Source organism: Diprion similis, chromosome 9, assembly GCF_021155765.1.
Source record: "Diprion similis isolate iyDipSimi1 chromosome 9, iyDipSimi1.1, whole genome shotgun sequence".
NCBI lineage: Eukaryota > Metazoa > Arthropoda > Insecta > Hymenoptera > Diprionidae > Diprion > Diprion similis.
In genome coordinates, this window is record NC_060113.1 from 8,524,358 (window position 1) to 8,541,053 (window position 16,696).

The 16,696-nt window shown below is 36.0% G+C and overlaps 2 protein-coding genes across 7 annotated transcripts in view; both read right to left on the reverse strand.

The window, feature by feature from the left end:
* Window positions 1-16,696, reverse strand: part of LOC124410190 (telomerase-binding protein EST1A-like) — a 224,985-nt gene that overhangs the window by 27,203 nt on the left and 181,086 nt on the right. For all 5 annotated transcript variants that reach the window (XR_006929578.1, XM_046888363.1, XM_046888364.1 and 2 more), the window contains one exon: window positions 539-701. Coding sequence is in view for 4 of the 5 variants with exons in the window: in XM_046888363.1 (XP_046744319.1) it covers window positions 539-701 (163 nt within the window). In the remaining variant the exon portion in view is untranslated. The remainder of the gene's footprint in view (window positions 1-538; window positions 702-16,696) is intronic.
* Window positions 11,776-13,705, reverse strand: LOC124410191. Of its 2 annotated transcripts, XM_046888366.1 has the most exons (3): window positions 13,672-13,705; window positions 12,517-13,497; window positions 11,776-12,428 (listed from the first exon to the last, which is right to left on the reverse strand). In XM_046888366.1, exons 2-3 carry the CDS (start codon window positions 13,481-13,483, stop codon window positions 11,881-11,883), a joined length of 1,515 nt encoding a protein of 504 aa, XP_046744322.1. In that variant the 5' UTR covers window positions 13,484-13,497; window positions 13,672-13,705; the 3' UTR covers window positions 11,776-11,880. The 2 variants fall into 2 exon arrangements, with proteins under 2 accessions (XP_046744322.1, XP_046744321.1); XM_046888365.1 differs by lacking the exon at window positions 13,672-13,705 and having other exon boundaries at window positions 12,517-13,662.

The window sequence follows — 16,696 nt, forward strand, 5'->3', positions numbered from 1 at the left end:
TTTGCAATTTCAGTACGGAGATCGCAGAACTTCAAAGTAATAAAAGATTCTACTCGAAAGAAGGAGGTGAAAAAAGACATTGGTTCCAGAGTTCTAAGCCGGATCCATTTTTCTCCCCAACTAGGATTGAGAAACGTGAATTCAATACAATTCAACGGAGAAGTTTATCGAACTAGCCTACATCATTTTGGATAAATGTCAAAACGTTTAATTCCTCTCTTACACGCAACGCAAACATGGCGGAGATATTACTAATGAATGTTGTTAGGATCGCGATAAAAATCGCACCCTTTAGTGTTATTCATTTACTCTGGTGAGAAAAATGAGACCCATTTTGAATCCAATTAAAATTCCATTTCCTCAGTTATTTTAGTCAACGTGGAAGATCAACAAAACTGGGAAAGGAATCAGTTTTATACTTAATAGAGATTACTTCCTCCGTGAATCCGAAAACGGACATATTACATAGAGCAAATCGAAGTATATGTGGCAAAAAAACCAGAATAAATCAAAAACAAATTGCAGCAAGGGTACTCACCGACTAAAGGCACCATTAACGTGTAGATGGGTTGTGAACCGGAAGTTGCCTTGGCGATTGTCTGAAGCTGAGGCAGATAGTCAATGAAGCAATTCGTGTCCGGAACCAGTTGCCTTGGTTTCACTTCGATTTCCACGGATACTGTAGACTTTTGCAATATCGCCTGCAACAGAAGTTAAAGAATTAAAAATGATGGTACACACAAAAAATTCACGACTTCTTCCAATTATGAACAGTTTTACTAATTTTTCTCTTACTTTGCTTCTGGAGGGCGACGCACCTTATTATGCTTGGATCAATGTGTGCATGGACATAAAGAACTACTTCCTTCTTAGGGATAATAACCGAGTATTTTATTTATTCTTTTGTATCCTTAGGTAAACGAGTGAAACGTGTGCATTGCAGTAGCGGCGATACAGACGGCTCGTTAGCACGTCTGAGTAATAATTAGTACCCTTAAACCTCTGAAGAAAAATTATCACGGATTTAGTTCACTATGGTACTAAGTAGCCATGTACTTATTTGAAACGTTTGTATGCAAGTGCATGAGAACTCACTGAGTATCCTTACGTCCTGACATTTCAATCGTCTCTCACTCGCACCATACTATTATTTCAGGCTACTGAAATATTCGGCTTGAAAATTTTATTTTTATTGACAAAATATCACATTAATATTCTAAGAAGTTCTGCATCAAGATATTTTGGAAAAAAATTGTGATTGTAATAATAACGATAATAATAATGATGACAATAGTAATAATAACTTCCAAACCCGCCATACCCTTTCGGATATGTCCATAATCTATAAGCGAATAGCTTGTACGGGGTGACGGAGGGATGAGTTAGTAACCTTATTAAGATGTTTTTACGGCATGGGCATTAAAAAGTCCACTTTTTGTGGCAGTTTTCGTTCCGTAATGTGACGCTTTATACGGCAGCGAACAAAGTTGCGGAATAAAGTCTTCATTCCGCAGTTTTGATGCGCAGTTCGAAGTGCGCATCCCAAACTGCCGAATAAAGTAGATTCGTCGAACAGATCGCGACATAATCTCACTCTTCGTTTTGCTTTTTAATGCTCATACCGTAAAAAATGTTGTATGTGACATGTCCGTAAACCGTTTTTTGGCTCGGATAATTTCAGTACTTGCTTCCGACTCGCTTCCGGCTCGCCTTCAGCTCGTCCAGAAATCTTTATCCCCGCCAAAAAACAGGCGGTTTACGGGCATGCCACATAAATAGCTATTGTTAGTAACAGCCGCATTCGCACAGGGGATAAAAAAAATGCAGAAAACCTTGCCAAATTTAGCAGGACCGAGTCCTAAATCTTAACTTGCCAATTCCGTGCTTGAGCGGCGAGACTCGTCTTATAATTTTGGTGAGTTACCACTTAGATCCTCGACGACACGCCGGGGATATGAACTCAGGTCTTCTCGTTCCACAGTCTCGCACAATATGCGCGACGCCATTACGATCGGTAGTACACAATTACAAATTGAATTTCATCATCGATCTTAGATACCTACTTATTTTCATGTTGCACTTAAGAAATCAGCTTTAGCTTGACTAGCAAACTGGAATCGCATTCTGTTATTGTCTATAAATAGCGAAATTCGATTATTCAGGACGTTCGAAGTCTCCCACGGTGCTAATGAGCCTATAATATATTACCATGGATTCCGCAGCTTTGTTCTCGCAAAAGGTAATATCATCCTGCCGGCTCCTTATTATAAATTGTAAGGCCATAACATATAGTAACCAAAATTAAATGAATGGGGCGCCAGGCTCTGAAGTGTCAAGGTGTTGGTACAGGGGGGAGGGGGGAGGGAGAAGGGGGGGGGGGGGGTATTGAAGAATATGAGGGTCTTAATATCGAAGTTTCAATATACAACAGTCAAAATCAATCAGAATGTACCAGAATTTTGAATAAATTTTTTTGTATTTTACCTCTCTACATTTACAATTTACGACATTTCAACTTTCTACATTTGAAAGATTCTGTATTACTAATACTTACGTCGTCGAAAACTCGACAATGTGACTTTTATGTTTTTTGATCTTTCTACATTTTTACCCCCCACGATTAGTAACAACAATGAAAGGGAAGTAATTTATATTTCTGCTGTAATGATGAATATTTCTAACGTTGAAATTTGTATTTGATCTCAGAAAAAGAAAGGAACATGAGGAAAACAACTCAAACTTCAATGTTACGATAGAACTATACAACTAGATAAATTATAGGTCGTCACACTCAGGCTAATGTTACTATACTCAGTTTTGTCATGTTTTCTGACGAATGGAGCTGATGTTACTTCGGAGGGCCCGAGAGTTACTTGTTAAGCGCTCCAAAACCTTAAGAAGATATTTGGGGGGTCATTTTTGTCATCGAACGTGGGTAAGGCATCGGTAGACTCACAGCGTATGTAGCTGGATCAGGCTAAAGTGGTAATTTGTCCCTGGTATTGGCTAACTTGTAAGCCGGACTGTCATTCATGCCCCTTTTAGGCGGGTTTCTGATGCACAAGATTTGACGAGATGAAGCAGCAAGTGTTGTGAGAGACCATTACTCCTACCGAAACGTTGAGAGTATCTACCAGTATAGAGGTATTCGATAGAGGAAGCAAAACACACGAAATCGAACATACACACTATTAGTAATTGTTCCATGGAACTATATGAAAGGGCAGATATTGAGCTCTTTTAATACTGCCAACTACATGTACGACAGAGTTTGCGTAAATATAGTAAATGTTTGTGATAGGAAGCGAAGGTTGTGTGCAAAGCGATTTGCCACGTCAAGAGAATAGTGCCTGCCGAAATAATGCCGACTCATAAAACACCAGTAAATATACTATAATACGAAGAGATGAGACTACTTTATATTCATACAACGTACTCAATTTATACTGTTGTCCGTTACCCATTTAAATGCATCTCATCGTTAAGTTGTACTGTCAGTCTTCTTCTCAAGATATACCAGAAGCACCCTTACTTAATATCGTTCGCGCCAAAATTTTAAAGCCTAGAATTCGCTAGTTATGCTGTAGCCTAAGTCCATCCGTACTCGTCCGCTCCCATCATTCATCTTCTTTGCGCAAAAGAAAGCCACACGCCGAAGCAGTGATACAAGAAAAATGGGAATCAAGAGAAAATATTCAGGTGAAGAAACAGAAAATCTGGAGAAACTGTTGCAGCGATTGACGAAGAAGCTACACAAGCAGAAGAAGGAGGAGCAACGCTTGAATAGTCGACATAAGTACATAACGTTTGAAGGTAGCACAAAGATCCCATATTTACAAAATCCCATCATTAAAAGAAACCCCCGGATCGCGATCGTTAGAAAACAGCAGAAAGTAGCCATGTACGTTACTTCCCTTGCCGCACTACTTTCCAAACTTCTCAAAAAGCAATCTCCAGATAGAATGCAGATGATCGTTGACTTAAGTAACATGAGGAGAGTCTTGGTGGACCTATAGTAGGATGAATCTCCAACTAAAAAGTCACTAGTATTAGCCGACTTAAATTCTTTCTCAAAACAAAATCTGAATGCTACTGATCCTGACAAATGACTTTTTAGAAAAGTTTAAAAATATACTGAAAACTGCAAAATCTTTGGAGTGATTTGTTAGAATATTGAAACTGTTGTCTAGGACGATGTCCACAAACGAAAACAGTATTCTCAAGTTTGAAAGGATCACCTTGTCAATCAGCCCACCATCAAATAGTGAAGGAGTGGGGCGAGAGGGGGAAGATCAGGTAGTTAGCATCAAAGAAACACGATTCACCGGAAACTAATATAAAAGGAGCAGGAAAATCCTGGCAAATAAGCCCTATAGTAAGTAAATTAGCAAGCCGCTTGAAATTTTCTTTGGATGCCAAGCGTGAATTTACCTTGATATAAAAGTTCTGTCATAGAGTTAGGGTTACAAGATTCAATTTTGTTATCCATGAACTCAATCTCGAGCTCCAAGGAGTCAAATTGGTTCCAAATTGAATAAATTGAGATTCCAGAGCAAATCAGTAAACTGCTAATGAAAAGTGCGAAAGGACCTTGTCGAGAAGTTGATGGACAATTGCTTTCAAGTACCTTTTGGGTAGGAAACCAGACGATTCCAATCGTCTTATTTTTATCTAGACAGAGCATTTCAAGTTATGAGACATGCGCAGACCCAAAGATCTTATCAAACAAGACTGTTTCGTAACAACGCTAGATTTTGACGCCTCTTAAAATTTTGCGGTTCCAATTTCACGGCCAGTTTTTCAAGTTCTATGTCTTTTACAAAGATAATTAAAGTGTGCGGTATCTCACGATAGAGCCAGGAAATTTGGACTGGTTTTACATTCATTGTTAGATGAAATTTGGCTCGTCGAGAATTTAGCTAAGCTATACGTGAATAACTTGGAAAAAAACAAGTAGGAGTTGACTAGCCTAACGTTTATCATCAATGAGGATTAAAGCCAATGTTCTTCAACGTGACAACGTTGATTCTTTGCTTTTATTTTAAATTCAGAAAAAATGATAGTCGAGCTTCCATGAAATAGAAAGTGCAGTATATACCAATCTATGAATACAGATTAAAAAAGATTGAGCAGTGCAAAATTGGGAGTTTGCATCATTGGTACGAACATGGGGCTCATGCTTACCAACTATGGATTATGGATGGAGTTATTTCAATCAATGAAAAGAATTTCTGGTCTTAAATGCAACAAAAAAGAATTTTGAAGCTTGCACGAATCTTACTCCAGGAGTAAGAGAAGATTTCTTATGGTGTAAATCAAACATTATGAAAGCCATCGGCCTAACAGCGAGCTTGAATTTTGCTATAGAGATTTTCTCTGAGGCGTCCTTACCTGGATGAAGCGCTTGTTTGAGCAGAGATAGAGTTAATATGTTCTAGGAGCTTAAATATTATTACATCACATTATTAATTTAGAGTTAATGACAGCCTTCTATGCTTTACAACGTGTTGCGAGAGATGTAGGAGATATTACCATATTTGAATGAGAATTGATAACACGGCGGCATTGTCATACATAAATCGTATAGGTAGTGCACGAATTGAAGAATCGATTAAGGTAGCTAAGGAAATCTGGAAATAATATGAGGCATACAGTGAGTGCATGCTCAAGTGTTCTTTTTTCTGATTTGTGCACAATTCTGACTGGTTCTTAGTCGTCTGACTGTTTCTCTTAAAAAGGTTTGGAGGGGTGAAAACGACTTCTAAAGATGGGCACCCAACGAGGTGATTTCTTGATGAGCTTGATGGATTTGAATAAAACTAACGCTGAAGTTTTCCTATTCTTTAAAAAAAAAACATGTCAGTGTTGGTTTCATTCAAATACATGAAGCGCGTCAAGAAATCACCTGGTTGAGTGCCCATCTTTCGGGGTCGTTTTCACCCCTTGAAACCGTTTTTCCGCAGATAAAAAAAAATTAGTGTGTCTTAGTTTTTAATGTTCTACAACGTACATCAGTCTCAACGAGATCAGAGGGGGACACCAAACTGATGTTCCTTTTCAGTCTCTACTCTTTGAAGAAAATAAATTCAAGGTATTAGTAAACATTATGAACGTTGGTCCGCGATTTTTAGAAATGAGCACCGGTGTTTATTTTAGCTAATATTAGGTGAGCTGGAAGAAATATTCTGTACTGATAAATAAACCGTTAAGCCTTACTCAAAAGTGAAATATGCTGTATATATCTATAGCGGTCTAAAGCTCTTAGCCGGCTAGCGTGTGAAAGAATGCGCTGGTTATAAAAGACACGTGTGCGACCGTTTCTAGAATATTCGTATGTTATTTTACTTTTTATCTCACCATGATTTTGAGTATATTCTCCGTAGTGAATATGTTACATTGGAAAAAATTTTAACCGTCAAATTTACAAGGAAATTTGAGTAACATGGATATCGTCGCGGCAATGCTTTCTGGTTATTGCAACATTAAATCTGTTTACTTAATTTGATATATTTTCTAAATTGAATTAGTCCTCAAAATCAATTTGTTTTCGCACCAACATTGAATTCTTGAAATAGTTACAAGAAAATATAGTACGTGTGACCAAAATCAAAAAGAATAGTAACATTCGCTAGATTTTCCGATTAGAGCTACAAAACTAATTTTCAATCTGTATTCGGAACTATATTTCTCGGTAATGGGAGAGAGTAAAAATGTTTAAAAAAATTTCTCATTGTATTATGCAAGAATACGTTACATGCCAGTTTTTTAATAAAATATTCGTGTAATAACCCGGATTTGAATTAGTAAGAACCGTAAGAACTCACGGAAAATAGCCAACCAGTGACCTTCGTTTGAATTCGGGCCGGAATTCGCGTAGACGATTATTAGATAAGTCTTCGACCACCGCATTGGCCGAAGCAGCGGTGCCTCGAATATTGACTCTACGACTGAGCGAGGCATGCGTGGAATCTATAGCAATTTCAATTGCCGTTTGAACGCAAGCAGCATAAGAAATACTTGCAGCCAGTCGCAAATGTCAGACATGCTCGACGATAGGCTACAATATAAAAAGGGGCCAAATTCGGAATACACCTTCGCAGCATGAGAAAACTGAACAACTAACTGTGCATGCGCCAAACAATGTGGTTCCAGTGGCAGATACAACTGAGTTGCGCTGAATTTTCCGTCTGCTTGTCGGTTCTAACTCATTTCTCGAAATAAGCAAACCCAAACCAAACGGTATCCGATCTATATCTCAGTGAACAAAATTATCCGAGAAAAATCCTTCTGAACAAAATTTCCCTTCGGTTGAAATCTTTCCGAATAAAATCTCCCTTTGCTAAAATCTCCAGGATAATGAATAATAAATGAATTAAAATAGATAAATTAGAATAAATAAATATACTTTTCAGTCCGGGGAAAATCAATCCAGGGGGATCCAGTTGTAGAACCAGATATATATGGAAATCGTTGTTTTCGTTTGATTACTCAGAAATAATTTTCATTGGTGCGTGTTCAAGTAGGCATTATAATTTACCTTGCAAACAGCAGAAAGAGGAAAAATTTGTTTATGCTTCCGCGTTGATCGAGTCCATTGCTAGCAACATGTGACGTTTTGCCTCTTCAGCTTCTCGGCCATAGACAGAGCCTAGAGATTCATGAATGAATGCGGACTAAGCTTTAGTATTCTATCGGCATGCCACGTATTCATATTTAAGCTTATGTACACGTGTCGCATCAATTTACGTACGTACGTATGTGTGCATGTTTATCGGTGCAACGAGTCTATTTGAAGACATGATAATCGGTAGACCTTACGAAAGTATAAGTAATGACGTACGTATTAAGTTTAAAGGATGGAATGCTGTCACAAAATTTCGAGATATTCTCTTTGGTTTACTTTCTTACATTTCCACGTGTTGTTTCTCTCACCGTTCTTGCTTTCCACCACTTTTTATTTTTATTCGGTATATTTTTGGTTTGTTTTACTGGTTTCGAATGGAAATTGGTTGACTATTTAAATTCGTAACACAGTTCAGCGGGTGAATGACCCCGGTCAATGCTTACGCAGTCTCCAACTTTTGAGATCGAGATCCTTATCCCTAGTTTTACTACTTCGGAAATACGTTTGGGTAGTTCAATTAAATTATGCCAAGGTGTATCGCGACAAATCATTTGCGAATTAATTTGATCGTGAGAAGCTTAGGTAAAGAGTTAAACGGATCGAAGCATCTCACCGTGATTATCGTATAATTATACCGATCGATAGACATTCTACTGGTATCATAACTTTTTCAAAAACTCCAAATGTAGTTTTTTTCAACGATTTTCGGATATGGGTATAAAGAAAGTAGCAACGTTCTTTAACGGTCTGCGCTTCTAAAGGGGTTCATTACCCGTAAGGTAAGTTTGCTGTTATAATAATTCGGTCGGTTACAAATAAATATTCGATTCAAACACGTCAAAAGATGTCTTTAACCAAAGTATCAATAATTTTTAGTCGAGAATATCAATTCACCAAACGGGCTGATGAAAAATAAGTCACCAACAAAAAATGCTGCTGAAATTCTCTTGTAATTTTTTAGAAAATTTCAGCAGCATTTTTTGTTGGTTACTTATTCTTCACCAGCCCGTTTGGTGAATCGATTTTCTCGATTAAAAATTATTTATACTTTGCTTGGGGACACGATGTCCTTGTACTTCTGAATTCCGAGGTAATTCGGCGAAAACTGGTTTGTATTAGGTAACCGAATGCTATCAAAATCATCCAAGGAACGTTTCTACGGACTTGAAATGTTTTTACATGCATGGTAGCCATTCTCTGAAACAAGCTCGATCTCATTACCAGGATCAAAAACTTCATTATCATTTCAGATACTTGTTATGAAATAAAAATGCGAAATTATTATTGATAGGATTTTAAAAAGTTTTCAATTCATTTACTTGCACTGGCAATGTGCAACGTTATTTCACCTCTTCTCAACTGGACCAGAATCGTAACTATATGAATCGACACGATAAACAGTATCACATGAGAATTGAACAGGGTTGTGAAATTTTTAATGGAAAAGTACAGCTCAACTATTCATTTTGATTCTGTGATGGAAATAATTTTTATTAAGAATTAAAATTGAATGGTTAATGGGAATTATTTTCCATTAAAAATTAAAAACTAATGGCTAATCTAAAAGTTAATGCATCAACAAAAAGCAATGCATTACGTACAACTCTGCCCCAGACGAATATCTTATAAACAAAAAGAAAAATCAGTCTACTTTGGGAGTGTGTTGTTTCGAGATTTTGCAAATAGTGTTCGATTGTTGATTAGGAACACTTACTTTGTATGTGAGCAGCTAATGGCGGAATCACAGACAAATCCAAAGAGACAGAATATTAATTTTTGTTCTAAAAATTTTTTGGAATTTTTTTTTTTATTCTGCCCTCATATTTTCTATCCCAATTTTTTAGAATTTGTTCACTGAGCTTCTTTCCTTACCTTTAATTCTACAAACTTTGATTTCGACATCTTAGAAATGTTGTGTGAGACTATTTGTTACATCTCTTTTAGTTCCTAAAATATTTGCTTGGGCTGATTAAGACCGCTCTGATTTTTCAGTTTGTTTTGGAAACATTGATATTTATTTTTTCCATCGTGGATTCATATTCCCCTGTTTTTCCAGTATTTTCAAATTTTTTCACAACTGCATAGTAACCCTGTTGAATGTTTATTTTATACTGTGATAAAAAGTTTTACGGCTTCAGTTCCAGGCAAAAATTTTTTGCGGACACAGCAGAGAATTATCGTTTTTCATCCATGCAGGATAAGACGGAAAAAAGCATCTTTTTCCCGAACGTTCCTTCAGCAAGGAAGTCGACCGATGACGGAATCTGTAATCTATACGTCTTTACTCCGGTTTTAAAGACATTGGTAAATTCCTAAACGGCCATACGTGTACCGTTGCTCAGTGGTTGGCTGGTGCCGGATAGCGCAGGGCAGCCAAGTCCTGGAGGCAAGCGGTGGTCGTCTGCTACTTTCGTCGTGAGAACTTGGCTTGGATCACGCACGCGACCCGACGCCCGCGCATATTAAACACGCACCGATACGCGCCGGGACGCAGCGCAACGAAACGCGGCGTTCGATTACGCATGCGCAACACTGACTGTACGAATATATTCGAATAATAATATTTTCACGTATCTACTGCCCGCCGGCACGACGTCCGTATCAAATTTTAACACCAGCTTGTGTCCAATCAGTGTCATACGTACGTAGAACTATTGACCCAGTGAACACTGACGCGTCCGCACCGATGTTTTCTGATGGTATGAGGTATAGTGCGAAATAGGCGAGTGGAAAATAAGGAAAGAGAAATGGACAGCTGAATATGTACCCACGCGTATAGCTCGTCTTTGTCTTATTTATGTAAGACAATAATTAAAGGTGATGAAAGGTTGTTTCGACACGCCCTTGTGATTGGCGAACAGGTTTTGTCATTATTATTTTCTTCTTGTTCCATATATATATATATATATATGCTTATTTTTTGACAATTTTTATTTTACAGACTGTCAAGGTGTATCAATGACGTACAGGAATCAGAGGTTCGGGACTTCTAAAGCTTTCACGTTATTTTAATTATTAGCGCCTTTCAAAACTAAATTTTTGGTAGATTTCTTAAATGGCAGTGTTATTTCCCAGAAGATCTAATTTTTTTGCTTTGTTTTTTTTTCGTTCGGCGTATCCAAAAAATTGAAACGTTCTGATCGATGAGTTTTGAAATGAAATTTTCACCCTTCATAACAAAGATCAATTCAAAGGTCAATTTCTGAAATTATAAAGATCTTATTAAAATTACTGTCGGACAAATTCTTGACTTTGAACCTTTTACAATGACCGAACGAGTTTGTTGAAAAGTGGTGACCAGTTAATATCTGTATTTAATTATCATCAACGTGGTTCGTATGGGGAATGGATTCATTTTTAGAAAATAATTATGACTTCACTGAATTTGTGTGTTTTATCAGTTTGTCAGCGATTGATACTACTTCTCTAATAGAGGACGACCTCGATGAAAGACCCGATGGAAATAGAAAAAAATAAGACCTGTAATATATTCAGACTTGAGTTGAATCGATTCAATATACCATCTATAGTAGTACGTCGATTCTAATGAGATTTTCTTCTTATCTTTGAACACAGCACTGACAAGGAAGGTCACGTTACTGTACCCCCACAACCTGGGTCAAAAAAATTATATTTGGTAGTTCATACCAAAGTATAAACCCTCACAAAAAATTAGCGGTCCACTCGCATATTTAAGGGGTGAAATTAATTCTCAAAAATCGGTGGTTTTTTCGTTTTTCGCTGATATCTTCGAAACAAAAATAGATACGACAAAAGTTTAAATAGCAAAGTTGTTCACTTTTCAGTGCTCTGCAATAATATGTAGTCGAAAATTGGAAAAATTTTTTTATTTTTTTTATTTAAAAAAAAACGTGTTTATTAATACATTTTTCGTCATTTGATCACTGAAAAAGTTCTTATTTTGCCTGAAAATTAAACAAGGTTGACAAATCCGTCAAACGGAATATGTTTATATTCATATATAGGTTTAGTAAATCCAGATATGCTGTTCCACCCTTATCGTAAAATACTCATAAATCTTTTACATCTAGTTTAGTTTTTTGCATCCATTTTAGTACAAGCGAATAAGTATCACATGATTTTCTTTCATTTTATATAAAACTTTATTTAATATGCATATCGGTTTTTTATTTTCTAAAATCCTTTAATTCATATATTATATAGCTATTAAAATGTCTAGTACTCATGACAGGAAAAAAAGCAGGCAATGCACTTATCAGTTTCTTCATTTCGTATTATGGAATGTATTCATTGCAATAATGATACTCCTCAAAGAAGTGTTTGAGACACAAAGGTTTTTTGCACCACGAACATGTTATAACAGCTAAATCACCACAAATGTGACATCGTGGTTCCGAATTATCTCCAAAACCAAACGTCACCAGATTGATAAACTCAGGGGGTGTTTTTTCTATGTACCCACTTTTGTACCATGCATATTTAAGCATATTAATATAACGTGGGGAAGACAGTTGATTGTGAACAAGTGACTGCAGTTTGATTATGTTATTCCTCAAATGCAGATTTATATCGCTACCGGAAAGAATTACTATATCTGAAAAATGCCGAACAAAATTTTTCCATATTCGAAAACCAAACACATCTAATGGTTGTATTTGTCCTGTTGTTCCTTTTGGAATAATTTTTAGTACAATTTTTTTGTTAGGAGGAGTTACTGCATCAACTACTTCTGAACAGTGTCCACTCCAGGAGTCGATTAAAAGCGCACTGTTGTCGCCAACATTCGGAAAATAGATTTCGGTCAGCCACTGTTTGAAATGATCTGTCGAAAAAACGAAAGAAATATTTCATTTGATTTGGTTTGCAATATTTAATATGCCACAAGAATGTATAATTTGAATAGTTCTTACCTGATGTTAACTTTCCAGATTTCGATGCCGAAACAAAAACGTTTGTGGGTTTGAATAACGTTTTTTCTACGCGTGGGCCAAAGTCACCACCGATTTCTTTTAATACAAGATATAACGGTGAAAGTAATTTTCCATCGGCGGATATCGTTGGTTGAATCGTATAAGAATGAGTTGTTGAAGATATTGATTGAACAACGCATTCAATTTCTTTTGATCCTTGGTTTGCAAGAGTGCGACCAGAATGCATTTCAAATTGAAATCCACTTTGATCCGAATTGTAAACATTTTCCAGACCAAGGTCGTTGATAACAGATTTAACGTTATTTGTAAACTCTTCAGCCGTTTTTTTAAGATTTTTTGAGTCTTCTAAAGTTTTCCGGGTAATAAATTTTGTAATTTTCCGAGACGTAATGCGATGTGCTCTTTTGAACTTATTCACCCATTCTTTTGACGCTTTGAATCGTGCATCGGAATTCATGAAATTTTTATGTGCGGTCAAAGCCCATCGTCGCAAATCAATATCGTGTACGATCTTGCCACATTCAGTTGCTTCAATGAAGCGATTTAAAGTATATTGAGATATCTCATTTAATTTTTCTTTATAAGTCCCACCTTTATTGATTTGATGAGCCCAACGCTTCAATTGTGTTTTAGAAATCACTTTTTTAAAACGGTGTGCAACTGTACGAATATTTAAATTTTTTGTTTTTCCACTTCTCCAAAACTCCACAGCTTTCTTCTTGTAATCGAATGAAATCTCATCTTCATTTTTTGTACATTGAGAGTCATCTGCTGCCTCATCAGATGAAATTGAATCCCATTCCAATTCACTGTCTTCTACACTTTCAGGCTCATGGTGTTTGAATTGTTCTTGAAAATCCAAGGTTTCGTCTTCTTCAATTTCGATTCTCGCGTATGTGTTTATGCTTTCAATTAAAAACTCTTTAATTGTATCTGCTAGTTTCATTTCATTCTCATTCACTGGTGTTTCGGGCAAATTCATCATCATAAAATAAGTCGACAAAATATTTATGACATTCACTGGATTGATATACATTTTTGACAAAGTTCACAGTATTCAATACGTTCTTAATAATGTACTCCTATAACCAGAGAACTTTAATGAACGGAAACCGTCAATACTAACTTAAATGTGGCAAGAGTCAGTTTATATAGAGCCTCATTTTTTATTGATAAGACGGTATTGAACATCTCAGATAGGATATCATGAAAAAATAAAACGTATTTCAAACAGTCGACCTCACAGTTTGATTATGATAAGAACATGTAATCAGTTCAAATCTATAAAATTTTTTGCGTTTGAAAAAAATAACTCTCCGGTTCCATGACCTCTTGAGACGTAAAAAACAAATGTAGATTAATATAATTAAATGTGGAGTCGAAACAATTACGTTTATTACGAAAAGATAGAAAAAAATGTGTAATAAAACCCGTTTTTTATTAAAATAAAAAATAAAAAAAATTCTATATAATTTTCGACTGCGTATTATTGCAGAGCACTGAAAAATGAATAACTTTGCTATTTAAACTTTTGCCGTATCTATTTTTGTTTCGAAGATATCAGCGAAAAACGAAAAAACCACCGATTTTTGAGAATTAATTTCACCCCTTAAATATGCGAGTGGGCCGCTAATTTTTTGTGAGGGTTTATACTTTGGTGTGAACTACAAAATATAATTTTTTTGACCCAGGTTGTGGGGGTACAGTAACGTGACCTTCCTTGTGAGTGATAAGAATATTCTTTCAACGATAAATTGTATTTTATGATTTACATCCGAATACAACAATTTTTCTCTTAATTTTGTTCTAGGTTTTGAACGATTTTTTGCAAGATTCTCAAGTCTTGAAAATTGTCGTCGTTCATTTGTATTTGGTGAAAATAAAATTGCAATCTTCTTGTCACTCTGGTATACAGAGTTATATTTTCTTGCTTGGTTATTTTCAAAATTAGCTGGTCTACGGTAAAGGTAGAGAATTTGCGATAAATTTAATCGTTCATTATTAATTTACATATTTATTTGACCTGAGTCTGTGAATAAGAAATAAAAAAGTTAAAATATAAAAAATAATCATTCGCGACTCGCTGATAATAAATTGCCTTTTATATTAATGTACTATACATCATTAGGGTGAAATTTTTAATAGTGCTTTCATTATGAGCCGGGGACGACATGCGAATTTTGATTACGATACGTATCGTCACGATGGTTGCACGAAAATCGAGCGACTCATTTCTGGTTTGCACGCTGTGTCCAAGAAGTACGTGTGTGTATAACAGATATAAATTATCGATCATGTAAGTATTCATACCTGTGCAATATCCTTTGCATGTGATACGAGCTCACCATATTATCCATAATAAAGACTAACGATTTACGATATACCGGTATATAAATTTCCTCCAAATAAATAGGAATAAAAATCAATTAAACTACGCTTCGGCTCACTGCCGATGATTACGTAATTCGAGGGGTCAACATCCTTCGTGTTTAAATACGTGTATAATTATCGCGGGACGTGCGCATGCGTGAGAGCCTTGCCGTGTGTGCTGCACACGTTAGGCACCAACCTTGACTCGCTCGCAACCCTCGGCCGCACTGCTTATCGAGTCGTTCCATAATTCGCATTCTTAGGTCTCCTGCGATGCAAACGTGTCTCTTCATAGCCTGAAATACCATGAAATCCGCGGAAAATATTTTATTCCACGGCGTATGAGCTCGGAAAATGTGAAACAACGTAGGTAAGACCTGATATCAGAGATTATTACGTCAGTTACCTGGGCTTGTATGCGTTTTGCTTCTATTCCATATTGTTTCAATAAAAGGAGAGAGACGCAAGAAAAATATGTTTTTAAAATCCCGCTTTGCTTGAAAAAAAAAGAAGACAAGGGAAAGTTATTATAATCATCCTGAAAATAAAACGTTGAGTCTGTACTAGATCTCCACGTTTAACGAGGCTTTTTTCTCAACTCACAACTAATTCAATTTTCGATATGATCAGTCCAGTAATATTTATGTTATTCGATTATTATGAAAAAAAAAAAAAAAAATCTTATCTCGAGAATGAATCAACGGATTTTGATAATTTTCGTCTCAATCGACGCAATTGTTCTTAGTTTAGAACTGAATAAATTTTGTATTTTATCAGTGGCGTATGTTTTGAATTACATAAATGACAAAGTAGAAAAATTTCGTTTGGTAATGTTTTATGGGTTCAAAACACATCCCAGCGAGACATTTTTGCGAACTTAACCACTTGTTGAATTTCTTGTCACTCGGAATAGTGGTGAGAGTAGAAAAGAGAGAAGAAAGATAGGAAGGGAAGAGATACGGAGCAGCGATCAGTGCTTAATTGAATGATAGTACGGGGGAGGATAGTGATTATTTGCATAGACAAGCGTGCGCATTAAGAACTCTATGCTATAGCTATATATATATAGATACACGCACGCCACTTCGAATAGAAATGCCCTGATTATAAAGTGCGAGCCCTACTACGTCTCACTCTGATGGCTATTTAATTATGAATACATTAGTTTAGACGTTCCATGCCTGAGACACGTTTTACCTTCTCAGGTACTACGACCTAGGCGTTGTATTCATTTTTCACATTTACTACAGTGCATAATTTGTATCTAGTATCAGGTGTATATTATATACGTTCACACATTTACACACAACCATATGTTATGTATGCTATTTCAATCAAATTTCACTAAAAGCAAGTAGGTATAAGAAGTGTGATGTGCTAACTCAAATTGTTTCTAGTTTACAGTTACCAAGTTATGAAAGGCACGAATTGATTTATCCCGATAAATAAAAATATATAATATATATCGGGCAACCCATGCCAAATCGACCACTTTCGAACCCGACCCCTTTCGATTTGACTGATTTTTTCTTATCCTTTCCTACCCTATGAAAAACGTTGCTCAGAATTTTTTCAAATTTTTTTCTCCCAACCAAAAAAAAAGTTATGAATTTTTCATGAAATAGCTATAACTTTTTCAAATTTTGACTTGTCTGGATGTTTTTTGTTTTTTTTTGTAAATTTTTGTTATGGATTGTACTTTTTGAAAAACGAAAAACAATACAAAAAAATTATTGAAATCTATCTTTATCGTTGTTTTTTTTTTTTGGAGATTTTTGTAAAAAATCGA

Bases quoted from the DNA above. Each gene is read 5' to 3' on its own strand.
- LOC124410191 (XM_046888365.1), bottom strand. From the start codon at position 13,573: ATGTATATCAATCCAGTGAATGTCATAAATATTTTGTCGACTTATTTT. The intron at 12,429-12,516 runs GTAAGAACTATT...TTTTTTCGACAG, and splicing joins ATCTGGAAAGTTAACATCAG to ATCATTTCAAACAGTGGCTG.